This window comes from Haliotis rubra, unplaced genomic scaffold (genome assembly GCF_003918875.1).
Source record: "Haliotis rubra isolate DU_JTF1 unplaced genomic scaffold, ASM391887v1 Scf226, whole genome shotgun sequence".
In the NCBI taxonomy this organism is placed as follows: Eukaryota; Metazoa; Mollusca; class Gastropoda; order Lepetellida; family Haliotidae; genus Haliotis; species Haliotis rubra.
Genome location: NW_025766292.1, coordinates 1143132 through 1163361, shown reverse-complemented (window position 1 = coordinate 1163361; position 20230 = coordinate 1143132). Strand labels below are relative to the sequence as shown.

The 20230-nt window shown below is 45.1% G+C and overlaps 1 protein-coding gene across 1 annotated transcript in view; it reads left to right on the top strand.

Annotated features, from left to right (window-relative positions):
- Positions 1–17994, top strand: part of LOC124277723 — a 32143-nt gene extending 14149 nt beyond the window's left edge. Inside the window, exons 17-23 of the mRNA XM_046713447.1 lie at positions 1558–1736; positions 2544–2699; positions 3096–3241; positions 12030–12169; positions 12541–12638; positions 15404–15548; positions 16691–17994. Coding sequence (XP_046569403.1) covers positions 1558–1736; positions 2544–2699; positions 3096–3241; positions 12030–12169; positions 12541–12638; positions 15404–15548; positions 16691–16755 — 929 coding nt within the window. The 3' untranslated portion in view covers positions 16756–17994. The remainder of the gene's footprint in view (positions 1–1557; positions 1737–2543; positions 2700–3095; positions 3242–12029; positions 12170–12540; positions 12639–15403; positions 15549–16690) is intronic.
- Positions 17995–20230: the final 2236 nt, after the last annotated feature.

Here is a 20230-nt window from a genome sequence, read left to right as displayed (position 1 = left end):
AGGCATGTTTCACTAGTTATTGATCGCTCAGTGTGCTGGGCATGTTTCACTAGTTATTGATCTCTCAGTCACTGGTTATTGCTAGGCATGTTTCACTGGTTATTGATCTCTCAGTCTTGCTAGGCATGTTTCACTAGTTATTGATCTCTCAGTCTTGCTAGGCATGTTTCACTAGTTATTGATCTCTCAGTCTTGCTAGGCATGTTTCACTAGTTATTGATCTCTTCAGTCTTGCTGGCTAGTCTTGCTAGACATGTTTCACATGTTTCACTAGTTATTGATCTCTCAGTCTTGCTAGGCATGTTTCACTAGTTATTGATCTCTCAGTCTTGCTAGGCATGTTTCACTAGTTATTGATCTCTCAGTCTTGCTAGGCATGTTTCACTAGTTATTGATCTCTCAGTCTTGCTAGGCATGTTTCACTAGTTATTGATCTCTCAGTCTTGCTAGGCATGTTTCACTAGTTATTGATCTCTCAGTCTTGCTAGGCATGTTTCACTAGTTATTGATCTCTCAGTCTAGGCATGTTTGCTAGGCATGTTTCACTAGTTATTGATCTCTCAGTCTTGCTAGGCATGTTTCACTAGTTATTGATCTCTCAGTCTTGCTAGGCATGTTTCACTAGTTATTGATCTCTCAGTCTTGCTAGGCATGTTTCACTAGTTATTGATCTCTCTCAGTCTTGCTAGGCATGTTTCACTAGTTATTGATCTCTCAGTCTTGCTAGGCATGTTTCACTAGTTATTGATCTCTAGTTACTAGTTATTGATCTCTCAGTCTTGCTAGGCATGTTTCACTAGTTATTGATCTCTCAGTCTTGCTAGGCATGTTTCACTAGTTATTGATCTCTCAGTCAGTCTTGTTTCACTAGTTATGCATGTTTCACTAGTTATTGATCTCTCAGTCTAGGCATGTTTCACTAGTTATTGATCTCTCAGTCTTGCTAGGCATGTTTCACTAGTTATTGATCTCTCAGTCTTGCTAGGCATGTTTCACTAGTTATTGATCTCTCAGTCAGTGCTAGGCATGTTTCACTAGTTATTGATCTCTCAGTCTTGCTAGGCATGTTTCACTAGTTATTGATCTCTCAGTCTTGCTAGGCATGTTTCACTAGTTATTGATCTCTCAGTCTTGCTAGGCATGTTTCACTAGTTATTGATCTCTCAGTCTTGCTAGGCATGTTTCACTAGTTATTGATCTCTCAGTCTTGCTAGGCATGTTTCACTAGTTATTGATCTCTCAGTCTTGCTAGGCATGTTTCACTAGTTATTGATCTCTCAGTCTTGCTAGACATGTTTCACTAGTTATTGATCTCTCAGTCTTGCTAGGCATGTTTCACTAGCTATTGACCTCTCAGTTATGCTGGGCATGTTTTACTTGCTACTGACCTCTTGTAGACATGTTTCTTTAAGGTGGTAGGGGTAGTCTTAGTTTTTAGTTTAACCAAAGCATGCACAGGAATACATCGAGACCTCTTTCAGCGCAGTTTTCGTCTCATAGGAAAGGGCTCTAACGGACAGACACAGACGTTGACAGGTACTCCATGTTGTGTTTCAGCATCTCTGACTTGCGCCGACATCAAGGCTATGGGTCAGCAGGCCAAAGCTCTGACAATTGCCCAACTGAAGGAACTCTCAGACGCAGTTGTCCTGGAGTGTCTCGCAACCCTCGGCAAGGTGCTGGAGTGGTCAGCCGAGCAGAAGGCAGAACTGGCCAGTCGTCTGAAAAGTGCAGCGGTCAGTGTCTAAATCATGATGTTGGTCACGTGTGGGCGGTGTTATAAATCACGAGCAGGCTGAACACAATAACCTGATTTGTGCTCTGTTAACTGTGGGCATCAAAATGGTGTGTTTTTAAAAAAAATATTGAAACATACAAGTACAGCAGTCTAAGTAAACTTAGACTCAGTATTATTCGTTACACTGCTAATACTGAGTCTAACAAAACCTAGTAGAAGGTCACGTCAGCTAACCTTTGAGCGACCTATGACCGTCCAATCAAACGCGAGACGGCCGAACGGATTTAACCAATCAGACAACGACTACTTGTTAGGGTTCGGCGGGACTTACAAAACAGTTTTTGGATTTTCTCTTCCCTGGTCGCTGACACTGATCTATCAACAAACGAAAATCCGCATAAAACACATATATTTGACCTGCAGTATATACGCTTATGGATTCCTAATGGCATGGTTACTATTTGCTTATATTTTCGCAAGATGACATCCTTGAATATTGACAAAAACGCTATTTTCAGCGACTGTTTAATCACTGCGTGTATCACTCGGAAGCGATCGTGCGGAAAATAACATTCGGAATCGTTCGAGTTTTTGAGGTAAAGGTTCAACGGTATGTGCGAATGTTAACTTTCGCGATTTGGTAAGCTGTGTTCTGATTGGTCAGTCCAAAAGGTTAGCTAACGCGACCTACTACTAGGTTTTGTTAGACTCAGCACAGCAGAGTAACGAATACTACTGAACCTAAGTTTACTTAGACTGACAAGTACAGGAGACAAAGAACACACTGCCTTATCTCGTGTTTCAGATTCACAACACAAATCTCACTGCATGGACGACAAACAACATCATCGACTCGGGCACCTTGCTGGAGGGACTCTCTACTACCGACCTGGGGCAACTGACTTGGACAACATCACTTCTCGGCGTACATGGAACTCGCCCTACTTGGACCCCAGAACAGGTCGGTGCTAGACAGCTAAGTTTCGTGTGTAGCCAGGCGAACCATGCTAATGCATCATGAAATCTTTAAAACGGGGTGTATGAAGTTTTTGAAACTGGACGCATCATAGCGAATTGTGTCCTAATAAGCTGAAGTGCTTTCGAAAAGGAAATACGACCTGAAAACTTAATACAAATACACAAAAGCAATGAATAGAAATTGCCTCCCGGAATGCGAATGAAATATCTGTCACCCTGGTCGTGTGTTCAAAATCCAAAAAAATAAATACAAAATACCTCTACCTACCATGTCACCAAGAACTCCTGCAAGTAAATGCTACGCTATATTTTGCGTCTACCTATTGAGCAAGGAACGACAATGACTGGTCTTCTACATCATCTCTTTCTGTGTTAACAGCGTGCCAGTGTCATCAGCAAATGGCTTATGAATTTGAAATCCAACAATGCCGGAAGCATCACGGGAACGGAACTGAATACCATAGGTCACTTTACCTGTGGCCTCGCTGACACCCAGATCGGGTCCATCTTGGATGCAGCCTACGGGTACGTCGTCAATGGTTACACACAATGCACGGAGGTCAGATATGGGGATATTGTTAACTTATACTAGTATATATGGCGGCGGTAAACAACCAAGTCTTTGCCCTGTCACTGTGTATCGTCGTCACTTGACCGCGGGCCTTCCCGATTAGTATTTCAGACGAGACTTTTCCCAGACTTCGTGTTTGATCCTTAATGGGGTATGAGTCAGACACTGACGACATGCATGTCATCAAATGTCAGGTCACCACTGCCAATACCTTTTATTCATCTTTTCAAAACCGGCCACAATGCAAGTATATACTCTTTTCATAACTTCCTACATATAAACATGTTAGAACTCTTGGAGCATGGAACTAGAGCAAACAGATTGTAACGGGCTCGAAAATGGAGCCATGCTGGTTTAATACACATCCAACGGTCAATGAAAGAGGTCAGAACTAGTGCCGAGTAGAGTATGTTCCTCGTCTCCAACCTCAACCAGCAAGAGATTAGGACTAGTGTCGAGAAGAGTGAGGCCAGCAGTATGTTCCTCATCTCTAACCTCAACCAGAAGAGGTCAGGACTAGTGTCGAGTCGAGTGAGGTCAGCTGTATGTTCCTCATCTCTAACCTCAACCAGCAAGAGGTCAGGACTAGTGTCGAGTCGAGTGAGGTCAGCTGTATGTTCCTCATCTCTAACCTCAACCAAGCAAGAGATCAGGACTAGTGTCGAGTAGAGTGAGGTCAGCTGTATGTTCCTCATCTCTAACCTCAACCAGCAAGGAAGCAGGACTAGTGTTGAGTAGAGTGAGGTCAGCTGTATGTTCCTCATCTCTAACCTCAACCAGCAAGAGGTCAGGACTAGTGTTGAGTCGAGTGAGGTCAGCTGTATGTTCCTCATCTCTAACCTCAACCAGCAAGAGGTCAGGACTAGTGTCGAGTAGAGTGAGGTCAGCTGTATGTTCCTCATCTCTAACCTCAACCAGCAAGGAAGCAGGACTAGTGTTGAGTAGAGTGAGGTCAGCTGTATGTTCCTCATCTCTAACCTCAACCAGCAAGAGGTCAGGACTAGTGTCGAGTAGAGTGAGGCCAGCTGTATGTTCCTCATCTCTAACCTCAACCAGCAAGGAAGCAGGACTAGTGTTGAGTAGAGTGAGGTCAGCTGTATGTTCCTCATCTCTAACCTCAACCAGCAAGAGGTCAGGACTAGTGTTGAGTAGAGTGAGGCCAGCTGTATGTTCCTCATCTCTAACCTCAACCAGCAAGAGGTCAGGACTAGTGTCGAGTAGAGTGAGGTCAGCTGTATGTTCCTCATCTCTAACCTCAACCAGCAAGAGGTCAGGACTAGTGTCGAGTCGAGTGAGGTCAGCTGTATGTTCCTCATCTCTAACCTCAACCAGCAAGGAAGCAGGACTAGTGTTGAGTAGAGTGAGGTCAGCTGTATGTTCCTCATCTCTAACCTCAACCAGCAAGGAAGCAGGACTAGTGTTGAGTAGAGTGAGGTCAGCTGTATGTTCCTCATCTCTAACCTCAACCAGCAAGAGGTCAGGACTAGTGTCGAGTAGAGTGAGGCCAGCTGTATGTTCTTCATCTCTAACCTCAACCAGCAAGGAAGCAGGACTAGTGTTGAGTAGAGTGAGGTCAGCTGTATGTTCCTCATCTCTAACCTCAACCAGCAAGAGGTCAGGACTAGTGTCGAGTAGAGTGAGGCCAGCTGTATGTTCCTCATCTCTAACCCTCAACCAGCAAGAGGTCAGGACTAGTGTTGAGTAGAGTGAGGCCAGCTGTATGTTCCTCATCTCTAACCTCAACCAGCAAGAGGTCAGGACTAGTGTCGAGTAGAGTGAGGCCAGCTGTATGTTCCTCATCTCTAACCTCAACCAGCAAGGAAGCAGGACTAGTGTTGAGTAGAGTGAGGCCAGCTGTATGTTCCTCATCTCTAACCTCAACCAGCAAGGAAGCAGGACTAGTGTCGAGTAGAGTGAGGCCAGCTGTATGTTCCTCATCTCTAACCTCAACCAGCAAGAGGTCAGGACTAGTGTTGAGTAGAGTGAGGTCAGCTGTATGTTCCTCATCTCTAACCTCAACAAGCAAGAGATCAGGACTAGTGTCGAGTAGAGTGAGGCCAGCTGTATGTTCCTCATCTCTAACCTCAACCAGCAAGAGGTCAGGACTAGTGTCGAGTAGAGTGAGGTCAGCTGTATGTTCCTCATCTCTAACCTCAACAAGCAAGAGATCAGGACTAGTGTCGAGTAGAGTGAGGTCAGCTGTATGTTCCTCATCTCTAACCTCAACCAGCAAGAGGTCAGGACTAGTGTTGAGTAGAGTGAGGTCAGCTGTATGTTCCTCATCTCTAACCTCAACCAGCAAGGAAGCAGGACTAGTGTTGAGTAGAGTGAGGCCAGCTGTATGTTCCTCATCTCTAACCTCAACCAGAAGAGGTCAGGACTAGTGTCGAGTAGAGTGAGGTCAGCTGTATGTTCCTCATCTCTAACCTCAACCAGCAAGGAAGCAGGACTAGTGTTGAGTAGAGTGAGGCCAGCTGTATGTTCCTCATCTCTAACCTCAACCAGCAAGAGGTCAGGACTAGTGTCGAGTAGAGTGAGGCCAGCTGTATGTTCCTCATCTCTAACCTCAACCAGCAAGGAAGCAGGACTAGTGTCGAGTAGAGTGAGGCCAGCTGTATGTTCCTCATCTCTAACCTCAACCACCAAGGAAGCAGGACTAGTGTCGAGTAGAGTGAGGCCAGCTGTATGTTCCTCATCTCTAACCTCAACCAGCAAGGAAGCAGGACTAGTGTTGAGTAGAGTGAGGCCAGCTGTATGTTCCTCATCTCTAACCTCAACCAGCAAGAGGTCAGGACTAGTGTCGAGTAGAGTGAGGTCAGCTGTATGTTCCTCATCTCTAACCTCAACCAGAAGAGGTCAGGACTAGTGTTGAGTAGAGTGAGGCCAGCTGTATGTTCCTCATCTCTAACCTCAACCAGCAAGAGGTCAGGACTAGTGTTGAGTAGAGTGAGGTCAGCTGTATGTTCCTCATCTCTAACCTCAACCAGCAAGGAAGCAGGACTAGTGTTGAGTAGAGTGAGGCCAGCTGTATGTTCCTCATCTCTAACCTCAACCAGCAAGAGGTCAGGACTAGTGTTGAGTAGAGTGAGGTCAGCTGTATGTTCCTCATCTCTAACCTCAACAAGCAAGAGATCAGGACTAGTGTCGAGTAGAGTGAGGCCAGCTGTATGTTCCTCATCTCTAACCTCAACCAGCAAGAGGTCAGGACTAGTGTTGAGTAGAGTGAGGTCAGCTGTATGTTCCTCATCTCTAACCTCAACCAGCAAGAGGTCAGGACTAGTGTTGAGTAGAGTGAGGCCAGCTGTATGTTCCTCATCTCTAACCTCAACCAGCAAGAGGTCAGGACTAGTGTTGAGTAGAGTGAGGCCAGCTGTATGTTCCTCATCTCTAACCTCAACCAGCAAGGAAGCAGGACTAGTGTTGAGTAGAGTGAGGTCAGCTGTATGTTCCTCATCTCTAACCTCAACAAGCAAGAGATCAGGACTAGTGTCGAGTAGAGTGAGGCCAGCAGTATGTTCCTCATCTCTAACCTCAACCAGCAAGGAAGCAGGACTAGTGTTGAGTAGAGTGAGGTCAGCTGTATGTTCCTCATCTCTAACCTCAACCAGCAAGAGGTCAGGACTAGTGTCGAGTAGAGTGAGGCCAGCTGTATGTTCCTCATCTCTAACCTCAACCAGCAAGGAAGCAGGACTAGTGTTGAGTAGAGTGAGGTCAGCTGTATGTTCCTCATCTCTAACCTCAACCAGCAAGGAAGCAGGACTAGTGTTGAGTAGAGTGAGGCCAGCTGTATGTTCCTCATCTCTAACCTCAACCAGCAAAGAGGTCAGGACTAGTGTCGAGTAGAGTGAGGCCAGCTGTATGTTCCTCATCTCTAACCTCAACCAGCAAGGAAGCAGGACTAGTGTTGAGTAGAGTGAGGTCAGCTGTATGTTCCTCATCTCTAACCTCAACCAGCAAGAGGTCAGGACTAGTGTTGAGTAGAGTGAGGTCAGCTGTATGTTCCTCATCTCTAACCTCAACCAGCAAGGAAGCAGGACTAGTGTTGAGTAGAGTGAGGTCAGCTGTATGTTCCTCATCTCTAACCTCAACCAGCAAGAGGTCAGGACTAGTGTCGAGTAGAGTGAGGCCAGCTGTATGTTCCTCATCTCTAACCTCAACCAGCAAAGGAAGTCAGGACTAGTGTTGAGTAGAGTGAGGTCAGCTGTATGTTCCTCATCTCTAACCTCAACCAGCAAGAGGTCAGGACTAGTGTCGAGTAGAGTGAGGTCAGCTGTATGTTCCTCATCTCTAACCTCAACCAGCAAGGAAGCAGGACTAGTGTTGAGTAGAGTGAGGTCAGCTGTATGTTCCTCATCTCTAACCTCAACCAGCAAGGAAGCAGGACTAGTGTTGAGTAGAGTGAGGTCAGCTGTATGTTCCTCATCTCTAACCCTCAACCAGCAAGAGGTCAGGACTAGTGTCGAGTAGAGTGAGGCCAGCTGTATGTTCCTCATCTCTAACCTCAACCAGCAAGGAAGCAGGACTAGTGTTGAGTAGAGTGAGGTCAGCTGTATGTTCCTCATCTCTAACCTCAACCAGCAAGAGGTCAGGACTAGTGTTGAGTAGAGTGAGGTCAGCTGTATGTTCCTCATCTCTACCCTCAACCAGCAAGAGGTCAGGACTAGTGTTGAGTAGAGTGAGGCCAGCTGTATGTTCCTCATCTCTAACCTCAACCAGCAAGAGGTCAGGACTAGTGTCGAGTAGAGTGAGGTCAGCTGTATGTTCCTCATCTCTAACCTCAACCAGCAAGGAAGCAGGACTAGTGTTGAGTAGAGTGAGGCCAGCTGTATGTTCCTCATCTCTAACCTCAACCAGCAAGGAAGCAGGACTAGTGTCGAGTAGAGTGAGGCCAGCTGTATGTTCCTCATCTCTAACCTCAACCAGCAAGAGGTCAGGACTAGTGTTGAGTAGAGTGAGGTCAGCTGTATGTTCCTCATCTCTAACCTCAACAAGCAAGAGATCAGGACTAGTGTCGAGTAGAGTGAGGCCAGCAGTATGTTCCTCATCTCTAACCTCAACCAGCAAGGAAGCAGGACTAGTGTTGAGTAGAGTGAGGTCAGCTGTATGTTCCTCATCTCTAACCTCAACCAGCAAGGAGATCAGGACTAGTGTTGAGTAGAGTGAGGCCAGCTGTATGTTCCTCATCTCTAACCCCTCAACCAGCAAGAGGTCAGGACTAGTGTCGAGTAGAGTGAGGTCAGCTGTATGTTCCTCATCTCTAACCTCAACCAGCAAGAGGTCAGGACTAGTGTTGAGTAGAGTGAGGTCAGCTGTATGTTCCTCATCTCTAACCTCAACCAGCAACCAGAAGAGGTCAGGACTAGTGTCGAGTGTTGAGTAGAGTGAGGTCAGCTGTATGTTCCTCATCTCTAACCTCAACCAGCAAGGAAGCAGGACTAGTGTTGAGTAGAGTGAGGTCAGCTGTATGTTCCTCATCTCTAACCTCAACCAGCAAGAGGTCAGGACTAGTGTCGAGTAGAGTGAGGCCAGCAGTATGTTCCTCATCTCTAACCTCAACCAGCAAGGAAGCAGGACTAGTGTTGAGTAGAGTGAGGTCAGCTGTATGTTCCTCATCTCTAACCTCAACCAGCAAGGAAGCAGGACTAGTGTTGAGTAGAGTGAGGCCAGCTGTATGTTCCTCATCTCTAACCTCAACCAGCAAGGAAGCAGGACTAGTGTTGAGTAGAGTGAGGCCAGCTGTATGTTCCTCATCTCTAACCTCAACCAGCAAGAGGTCAGGACTAGTGTTGAGTCAGAGTGAGGTCAGCTGTATGTTCCTCATCTCTAACCTCAACCAGCAAGAGGTCAGGACTAGTGTTGAGTAGAGTGAGGCCAGCTGTATGTTCCTCATCTCTAACCTCAACCAGCAAGAGGTCAGGACTAGTGTTGAGTAGAGTGAGGTCAGCTGTATGTTCCTCATCTCTAACCTCAACCAGCAAGAGGTCAGGACTAGTGTTGAGTAGAGTGAGGCCAGCTGTATGTTCCTCATCTCTAACCTCAACCAGCAAGGAAGCAGGACTAGTGTTGAGTAGAGTGAGGTCAGCTGTATGTTCCTCATCTCTAACCTCAACAAGCAAGAGATCAGGACTAGTGTTGAGTAGAGTGAGGCCAGCTGTATGTTCCTCATCTCTAACCTCAACCAGCAAGAGGTCAGGACTAGTGTCGAGTAGAGTGAGGTCAGCTGTATGTTCCTCATCTCTAACCCTCAACCAGAAGAGGTCAGGACTAGTGTCAGGAGTTGAGAGTGAGGTCAGCTGTATGTTCCTCATCTCTAACCTCAACCAGCAAGAGGTCAGGACTAGTGTTGAGTAGAGTGAGGCCAGCTGTATGTTCCTCATCTCTAACCTCAACCAGCAAGAGGAAGCAGGACTAGTGTTGAGTAGAGTGAGGTCAGCTGTATGTTCCTCATCTCTAACCTCAACCAGCAAGAGGTCAGGACTAGTGTTGAGTCGAGTAGAGTGAGGCCAGCTGTATGTTCCTCATCTCTAACCTCAACCAGCAAGGAAGCAGGACTAGTGTTGAGTAGAGTGAGGTCAGCTGTATGTTCCTCATCTCTAACCTCAACCACCAAGGAAGCAGGACTAGTGTCGAGTAGAGTGAGGTCAGCTGTATGTTCCTCATCTCTAACCTCAACCAGCAAGGAAGCAGGACTAGTGTTCGAGTAGAGTGAGGCCAGCTGTATGTTCCTCATCTCTAACCTCAACCAGCAAGAGGTCAGGACTAGTGTTGAGTAGAGTGAGGCCAGCTGTATGTTCCTCATCTCTAACCTCAACCAGCAAGAGGTCAGGACTAGTGTCGAGTAGAGTGAGGTCAGCTGTATGTTCCTCATCTCTAACCTCAACCAGCAAGGAAGCAGGACTAGTGTTGAGTAGAGTGAGGTCAGCTGTATGTTCCTCATCTCTAACCTCAACCACCAAGGAAGCAGGACTAGCGTCGAGTAGAGTGAGGCCAGCTGTATGTTCCTCATCTCTAACCTCAACCAGCAAGAGGTCAGGACTAGTGTTGAGTAGAGTGAGGTCAGCTGTATGTTCCTCATCTCTAACCTCAACCAGCAAGAGGTCAGGACTAGTGTTGAGTAGAGTGAGGTCAGCTGTATGTTCCTCATCTCTAACCTCAACCAGCAAGGAGGTCAGGACTAGTGTCGAGTCGAGTAGAGTGAGGTCAGCTGTATGTTCCTCATCTCTAACCTCAACCAGCAAGAGGTCAGGACTAGTGTCGAGTAGAGTGAGGTCAGCTGTATGTTCCTCATCTCTAACCTCAACCAGCAAGAGGTCAGGACTAGTGTTGAGTAGAGTGAGGTCAGCTGTATGTTCCTCATCTCTAACCTCAACCAGCAAGAGGTCAGGACTAGTGTCGAGTAGAGTGAGGTCAGCTGTATGTTCCTCATCTCTAACCTCAACCAGCAAAGAGGTCAGGACTAGTGTTGAGTAGAGTGAGGTGAGGCCAGCTGTATGTTCCTCATCTCTAACCTCAACCAGCAAGAGGTCAGGACTAGTGTCGAGTAGAGTGAGGTCAGCTGTATGTTCCTCATCTCTAACCTCAACCAGCAAGAGGTCAGGACTAGTGTTGAGTAGAGTGAGGTCAGCTGTATGTTCCTCATCTCTAACCTCAACCAGCAAGAGGTCAGGACTAGTGTCGAGTAGAGTGAGGTCAGCTGTATGTTCCTCATCTCTAACCTCAACCAGCAAGAGGTCAGGACTAGTGTCGAGTAGAGTGAGGTCAGCTGTATGTTCCTCATCTCTAACCTCAACCAGCAAGAGGTCAGGACTAGTGTCGAGTAGAGTGAGGCCAGCTGTATGTTCCTCATCTCTAACCTCAAGCAGCAAGAGGTCAGGACTAGTGTTGAGTAGAGTGAGGTCAGCTGTATGTTCCTCATCTCTAACCTCAACCAGCGGTAGTGTTGAGTAGAAGATCAGAAGTCAGGACTAGTGTTGAGTAGAGTGAGGTCAGCTGTATGTTCCTCATCTCTAACCTCAAGCAGCAAGAGGTCAGGACTAGTGTCGAGTAGAGTGAGGTCAGCTGTATGTTCCTCATCTCTAACCTCAACCAGCAAGAGGTCAGGGAAAAAAATTTAGTGTCGAGTCGAGTGAGGTCAGCTGTATGTTCCTCATCTCTAACCTCAACCAGCAAGAGGTCAGGGAAAAAAATTAGTGTCGAGTCGAGTGAAGTCAGCAGTATGTTCCTCATCTCTAACGTCAACCAGCAAGGAAGCAGGACTAGTGTCGAGAGGGAAGACGGAAAAAATAAATATAAAATTGTATTTTAACTAAATGTGTGTCGTATTTTATGAAACTGTTGATGGTATTACAATTAGTTTATGATATTAATCGTGCTTCGGAAACTATGGTTTAATACATGTAAATGAAGAAAGGTCATGCTGACTCGGTGTTTCAATGAGTGTGTAAGGGGTCAACAACACATCAGGCCATAGATATCCACAGCGGCGGAGAAAATCGAGATGACAAAACATTTTATTGTTTTACGTCGAAAGTAAAATTTTGGGCGGGAGGGAGAAATAAGTGTAACCTAATTGATGGTGTGTGTACCACCTGAGGTCTGAGAAGGACCACACTAGTACGTTCTGGTTCGAGAGTCCATGTAGTACTTCAAAATAGTAGTAACTAGGCTTGTACTACGCACTGGACACCAAACATACATATTCATGACAAATTCATGACAAATCCACTTGCTTCTTTATTATAGAGACGCTGTCACCAAAATTGGCGAACTTTCCAATTGTTCGGAATCTCAGCTGAAGGCTTTCGCAGGAAAGGCCAAGAATGCTTTTGGTGCCGTCAACACATGGTCCACAGCCACTGTCTCCAACGTCAACAACGTCATTGGTAAAGTGGTAGTCGAATAGTCAATGGAAACATTAATAAGTGACCCATTGTGTAACCTGAACATCGAGTTAACGCTAGTAAGAAAATGATTATACAATTTGTTTATACAAAAACAGCTTGGCTGTGAAAGCAATCCATGAATTTCAGGCTGGTGTCCAATACTTTCGTCAGATCTTCGTTAGCGGCAAGGCATAAACTTTCATCGTACTGATATACATGTATTACCTAGTAGTTTCCAGACATACCACATACAGAGACTTAGAAATTTGCGACTCGTGCGTAAATGTTTTGCTTTAGAAATGTATCTTCTCCGATGATCACTGAACATTTGCCTGTCCGTGTTAGAATTAAATGTGTTTTGTGTCCTCCAGGTGGTCTGACTGGTTCCGAGCTGTCACAGCTGTCGGGAAGCCACCTGGCGGAGATCCGACCTGGCACTATGGCCATTCTTCCTCCCGCCACAATCAGTGTAAGCTCTTCTACTCTAGCATTACATGAAAACTTATGTCGTGCATCCGGTCGTCCATAACTATATATAAATCTTCTCTGAAACCTCATGGCACATAGAGCCCAATGATAGATCCAACCAAACATGTCTTTAAAATGTGCTCACACAATTCAGATCAGATTTCAAGAGTAAATATGTACTGTTTTGCAAATACACAGGCATTGTTGCACATAGCATCATAAACATCTGTAAGCCACATGAGGTTTTCAAAGTATCATGCAACTCGCTATTTTGCATATTTAGAGTTTTCAGTCAAGCAGCAACCTTTACAAGTTGCACATCAAGATAAAGTAGAGTTTTTATTTAATTATTAAAGTATACTGAGTATACTGTGCCAACTCAATCACCACAAAGTCATACATTCAAATCAAAAGCTAAATCATGCATCAAAATAGTAATAAAGTTGAACCTTTTCTCACAATATTGATATCATATACTCATGCCAATAATGGTTGTCACCCCGTCCCCATCCCAACCCCACACACCGCACACCCCCAACCCCTCTCCAATTAAAAAAATCGAAGGGGGTGACAACCATTATTAGCATGAGTATATATCACAGAAGTCATTCAGTTGAACTGTCAAATCACTTGTCAAAATCTGACTAGTTCATCTCACAAGTCACTTGTTTTTGCACAACTGGCTGCTGTGACAACGGCAAGAGCATTTGATTTTGTTTTTGAAACACTTGCATCTATTAGTCCCACATATCTTGGAACCTGCACAATTGCACCGGACATATCCCTGTCCACCACAGTTGGATTCTATATGTACAGCCTGACGTAGTGTTACTGTCTTTGTACGATCTACATCTGAGTCAGTAAGTAAGTGCTGGGGACACAAATCATAACTGATTGCGTGAAAACTTCCCTTTCAGAATCCCTGCTTTAACACAAATAGTGTACATGTCATTCTCATCACGGTCCATGATTATTCCCCGAATATTACGTGGATCACCACGTCCCCTATCCACCAGAGGGATAGGTACAGCTACGTTGTCTCCCACCTGGCCACTGGCTAGTTCAACTCCACTCCTCTTGACCATACGCTGAGCTTGTGCCATCTGGGCAGAGCTGGCGCCTTTTCTCTCACTTATGATGTTTTGTAAACGGGCATTGAGTATATCCAAAGTGACGGCAACTAGAGCAGGACCCATTGGTGGTGGATCTCTGTACTCTGGTGTGGACTGTGAAACTGTGGCAATGACTGTGAGCTCTGGCATATCATTGTCACTGTTCCCCTGATCAACTGGGCTAGCTGGAGGTGCAGAGTCAAAATCCAGACTGGCAGTTGGTGTCAGTTCTTGCCTGGTGGTTGGTGTCGGATTCTGCCTGGTGGTTGGCGTCGGATCCTGGCTGGTGGTTGGTGTCGGATCCTGGCTGGTGGTTGGTGTCGGATCCTGGCTGGTGGTTGGCGTCGGATCCTGGCTGGTGGTTGGTGTCGGATCCTGGCTGGTGGTTGGTGTCGGATCCTGGCTGGATCCTGGTGGTTGGTGTGGATCCTGTGGTGGTTGGTGTCGGATCCTGGCTGGTGGTTGGTGTCGGATCCTGGCTGGTGGTTGGTGTCGGATCCTGGCTGGTGGTTGGTGTCGGATCCTGGCTGGTGGTTGGTGTCGGATCCTGGCTGGTGGTTGGTGTCGGATACTGGCTGGTGGTTGGTGTCGGATCCTGGCTGGTGGTTGGTGTCGGATCCTGGCTGGTGGTTGGTGTCGGATCCTGGCTGGTGGTTGGTGTCGGATCCTGGCTGGTGGGTGGATGCTGGCTGGTATGTCGGATCCTGGCTGGTGGTTGGTGTCGGATCCTGGCTGGTGGTTGGGTGTCGGCTGGTGGTTGGTGTCGGATCCTGGCTGGTGGTGGTTGGTGTCGGATCCTGGCTGGTGGTTGGTGTCGGATCCTGGCTGGTGGTTGGTGTCGGATACTGGCTGGTGGTGGTTGGTGTCGGATCGGATCCTGGCTGGTGGTTGGTGTCGGATCCTGGCTGGTGGTTGGTGTCGGATACTGGCTGGTGGTTGGTGTCGGATACTGGCTGGTGGTTGGTGTCGGATACTGGCTGGTGGTTGGTGTCGGATCCTGGCTGGTGGTTGGTGTCGGATCCTGGCTGGTGGTTGGTGTCGGATCCTGGCTGGTGGTTGGTGTCGGATCCTGGCTGGTGGTTGGTGTCGGATCCCTGGCTGGTGGTTGGTGTCGGATACTGGCTGGTGGTTGGTTGGGCTGGTGGTTGGTGTCGGATCCTGGCTGGTGGTTGGTGTCGGATCCTGGCTGGTGGTTGGTGTCGGATCCTGGCTGGTGGTTGGTGTCGGATCCTGGCTGGTGGTTGGTGTCGGATCCTGGCTGGTGGTTGGTGTTGGATACTGGCTGGTGGTTGGTGTCGGATCTCAGTCGGCAAAGTTGATGATGTTAAGCCAACTTTTGGTTCACATACTATTTGTTGACCTCTTTGGCCATCCGATCACGTCCGCCATGGCCTGTGGCTATGTGAGCTCGCTTGACCACATCGTACGTGTCTTCTATGCTGGCATAATATACTGGATCCTCATCTGGGGTGGCACGCTTTTTGATGAGTTTCTCAACATCACCACACTGCAGTATCTCAAACCTGAAAAAAAATATGAGACATTTTTAAAAACATATTTGAAAAAATCAAGAAGTAATTGCATGTCACGAACAATACAAACAGAGCGTAATTAGCCTTAACATGGTACTTACTTTGATACGATGTGCTTGCAGTCACTCTCAGTGACCCAGATCAGAGGCCTGTCCAAGTCCCAGGTTCAACGAATCACTCCTGAGCAACAGAAAATGTTCAACCCTGCGCAGCTGGAAGCGGTCATCTCTGCCGGAGGCTACAACCTCGTCAAGGACAGCGGAGCAGGTAAGTTCATCTGATGGCAGTCGACAACAGAAAACAAATATTCGAAATATCTGGAATCAGTAAATACACTGGTAGTAACTTTTCACAAACTCATTACTTGATCTGTCTGGTATTCATTATCCAATGTCCGGATATTTCGAATTACAAGCTAGGTTCGAGATAAAGGGGTTAGACTACTTTTGACATTAGGATTTTATTTAAATAATATACGTACCAGTAGCTGATGAAAACAGAAATACATTATCCATGCGTAAATTCCTGAAGCATTACAAATACCGATCATTGTCTGTTAATAGATTTTCAAATGACGAAAACAGGGGTGATGATGACTTTCAAGATGTGTGTGTGTGTGTGTGTGTGTGTGTGTGTGTGTGTGTGTGTGTGGTGTTTACCCATTTTGTTCGGGGAGGGAGGGGAGGGGAATTGTACACATGTACTTGGGGGGTCAGCAATTTTGTACATAAGGATATTTAAAAAGTATGGGAAAGGGGAGGTGAGTCATTGGTATTGTACATGATGTACAACGGGGGAAGGGGGTCACTTGCTTTGTGTGGTTTTTTAGAGGGGGCATTCACATTGTACATGCTTCTGCATAAAAAAGATCACACAACCCACCCCCCTTATACGTCACTAAACTCCACGTGTCTGCCTGAAGGAAACATGGCCCTCGCTGTACATAAAGACAAACATGTGGAAGATGTGACCACTATTATCGGTTATCAGTTACACATCGGTGGCTGAATCAATAGCTCCACCACTATTATCGGTTATCAGTTACACATCGGTGGCTGAATCAATAGCTCCACCACTATTACCGGTTATCAGTTACACATCGGTGGCTGAATCAATAGCTCCACCACTATTACCGGTTATCAGTTACACATCGGTGGCTGAATCAATAGCTCCACCACTGTTACCGGTTATCAGTTACACATCGGTGGCTGAATCAATAGCTCCACCACTATTACCGGTTATCAGTTACACATCGGTGGCTGAATCAATAGCTCCACCACTATTACTCATTTCCAGCTTCTCATATATTTCGCCTGATGCGCTCTAGACGTTGCCATTTCAGATGTACGAATAGTTTGTATCAGTCACTCCTTGTGGAAAACATTGCTTTCAAAATACTTTCTTTCCAGAAACCATCAAGAGGTCTGCCATCGCAAGTGTCCTGGTTGTCATGACAACCCTTTTCATGATGTAAACTAAAGGTTTAAAGTAAAGAACAGATTTGGAGGCCTTATGATTCCGTTACACTATCCCAAAACCTTACAAACGTGCCTTGCAGCTTCATCTGTGACTAGCCATGGATCTGGTACTGATACGTGTGATGTCCATTAATCAACTCTAGTGAGCCAGTGTCTAGGTCCATGTAAGGCGCATGCTGTGAAGACAAACTTACTGCTGATATTCGCAACGTACTCGAATCAATTTGTCAGTTGCCAAGTACAGGTATAAACGTGTATAAACAAGACATGTAAATGCACAGTATTCTTACTGAATGTTGTTTATCTGTTGCATAAAAACTGTAGTAATATACTCAGGGAAACAAATAAGGGAACACCACTTCATGGCAGTATTCCTTTATCTATTCTCAGATTTCCACCCACAGCGCTAGTCAAAGCTGGTGATGAACCTGGAAAATTTTAAAGGAACACTTTTATTTTCCTGTGTTCCTTTATTTCTTTCTTTCAGTATATATTCATCATGGCCTCTATTTCTGTAGTTTCGAACTTCAGCAATGATGAAGTTGCATTTTTTTTACAAATTTTACGCTGAAACTTGTGTTCATTTCCTCGTTCCTGCCTTTACTTCTCGCTGGTCTGTGTAAATAACGAAAGCTACCGTGTTACACCTAGTAAGAAACACTTTTAGGTAGTGCAGTAACCATCCTATTTGGAAGTGGTTACACTGGGTTGCACGGGCAGGCTGCAGATGGCGTGTATGAAGGACGACCATTGATCGAGGAGATAACTCTCCTTCTGGTGCTCAAAAGCTGACACTGAGCCACCTGTATGATATGGTCTGTGATGACATGTGTTGAACGTCCGGGAAGGAATGGTGTGTTTTTGCACGGGTAAATCATGTTAGCAAGTTTGTCTCTTTGTTTCCTGTACGACTAAAGGCCTTCTACTCAACATCACTGAAGTCAGTTTGAATTCTTCAAGAACTTACGTTTCTAACAACTGCATAATCATTACATTAAAACCTGTAAATGTCTGCCTTGATAATCATTAGTCAAATGATCAAGATACATTCATGATATTTGTCTGGATAATAATTCATATTAATGATTCACATTTATCTGCAATGTACCCCTGGAGGTTGGCTGTTTGTCCAAAATATGGCTTGATCATCTACAAGAATTTGAAGCAAAGGCTGTGATATGCTATTCTAATTTATTTTATTGTTACTTTCTAAATAAAATATTTTTGTTGTCAAACTGATGTCTATCCTTTTTTTTCTCTTGATAAATGCATTTATCAAACATTAGAATATTTATGATCGTTACATACTCACTCCAATACAAAATATTTCAAATTCCGTCTCCGGTCCCGTAACACAAAAAACGCTTTTAGTTACCTATATGGAGCGAATTACATGGGGAGGTATTTCAATCCAATCGTTATGGTTTTAGACCGCCTCCGTGGTGTAGTGGATAGAGCGTCCACCCGGAGAGCGGAAGGTCGCGGGTTCGATCCCCGACCGCGTCATACCAAAAGACGTTAAAATATGGTACTTGTTGGTCCCTGCCTGGCGCTCGGCATTAATGGCTACAACAAGAACTGGTCGGCTCGGAGTCAGCATAATGTGTCTGAGTGGGGTATTCTTGCTTCACTGCGGCATGGTATCTCAGTGGGCTAGCACTATAAAACCAGCTTAAGTCTGGGCTAGTACAAGCAGCCGCACACACACACACGCATGCACGTCGTCATATGAGCGAAATATTCTCAAGCACGACGTTAAATCCAATTTCACCTCACCTCACCTATGGTTTAAGAGCGTTAGTAAATCTTTAATCTTATCACCACTGTCTTGATAATAACGTGTGAAAGATACCTTTTGGTGCATTGGTGTCAAACAAGGTGACAAGTATGAAGAAGCATTACGTAGCTCCAGAGCCTTGTGTTGCGAGTCAATGCATGAGAAACTACGGACATGCGAATTGACAAAATAAGCATCGATTCCATGTTGTACTACTGTGAGATTTTAGAAATTGTAAGAAACAGATTACTACAATGGTGCCGGGTACGTTTGGTAGTACAAACAGTTGTTCCAAAGGGATTGTCACTCGCTTTCAAACTACAACTTTTAAAATAACGATGACTGCTACCTGGCTGCAACTAATGAAGTAATCTGTATCGTTTAGAATCGCGTCACTAAACTTACCATCTTCTGCCAGAAATTCCTGATAGTTCCAGGCACGTAACTGATCTCTAAATGTCTAATTTGGAAGACGAATCTGAATGTTGTCACATAATAAGATCGCAAGCTTCATGAGACACTGGAGTTCGTAAGGTGACGTTGTCAATGGAACTTACTGCCGTGTATCGTGGATACAAAGACTCATGGTGTGATAGTTTGTCGCAGATTCCCTGAATCACATTTTCCCCCCTCCGCCTTACCTTCTTCAATGAGAAATCCCTAGATGAAGCAAGTCACGATTTCCCCAGAAGAATCTCCGAGCTCACTGGGACTCCTGGTCAAATTAAATGGAGTTATTTGTTTCTATTTTCTATTTTTTGGTATGCTGTGTAAACATTAGGGCTGGGACGGGTAGGAAAAATTGGAATCGAGTACCCGCATGTACTTACCCGAATCGGAATCGAGTACCCGCAAATGTAAGGAATACATAGCTTCAGTCAACTTTCTGAATATTCAATCACGATTTGACAAAACCTCAAAGGATGGCAATGGGACATTGAAACTGATCTTAGGCTATTTGATTTACGTCTGTTTATAACTAATATAAAGAGTAACACCATTACTTACATTGTTACTTAAAACACAGAACATTTGTTAAAACACAGAAGTTTTCATTCCCGCTGTTACTGTGATTTGACTACTCACTGCTTATGCGCAGATAAATTACCGTCGTTGATAATAACCTCCATTAACTGGACAATGCCAAAAAATGTGTGTTACGTTAATAATGACAAAAGACCAGTTATTCATTCAGCCAGTAGACAACTACGTTCATGTGTGATATTCTAACTGAACATATAATGTTTTACATGCAGACTTTATGTAAACTTGCATAGAATAAAATTTGATTGATGTATTTACTGACCAGAGAATTCTGTACGAGATATACAGATAGGCAAACTCTAATGCAACTGAGTTAAGCAATATAGCAAAATGCTTGGCTCGCATCTGGGAAGACTGGTCATTTTGCTCTTTTGCGCAACTCAGTTGCATTACAGTTTCCCTATTAAATGAAAAACAAAACTATTGTTAAATCGATATTCTAAAATTGTATCTATCTTCATTGGAATAACTGTATGCTGATTATTATTTGTTAAACTATAAAATGTATATGTTACGTGAGTTCTGCTTCTATTTCTGGTCATCTTCCTTCTTACTGTAATGATAACCAGTCGAACATTGTATTTGCAAATCAGAATGTTAATTCCTTAGTTTTAATTGATATTCCCAACACATACAATCATTTAATTGCA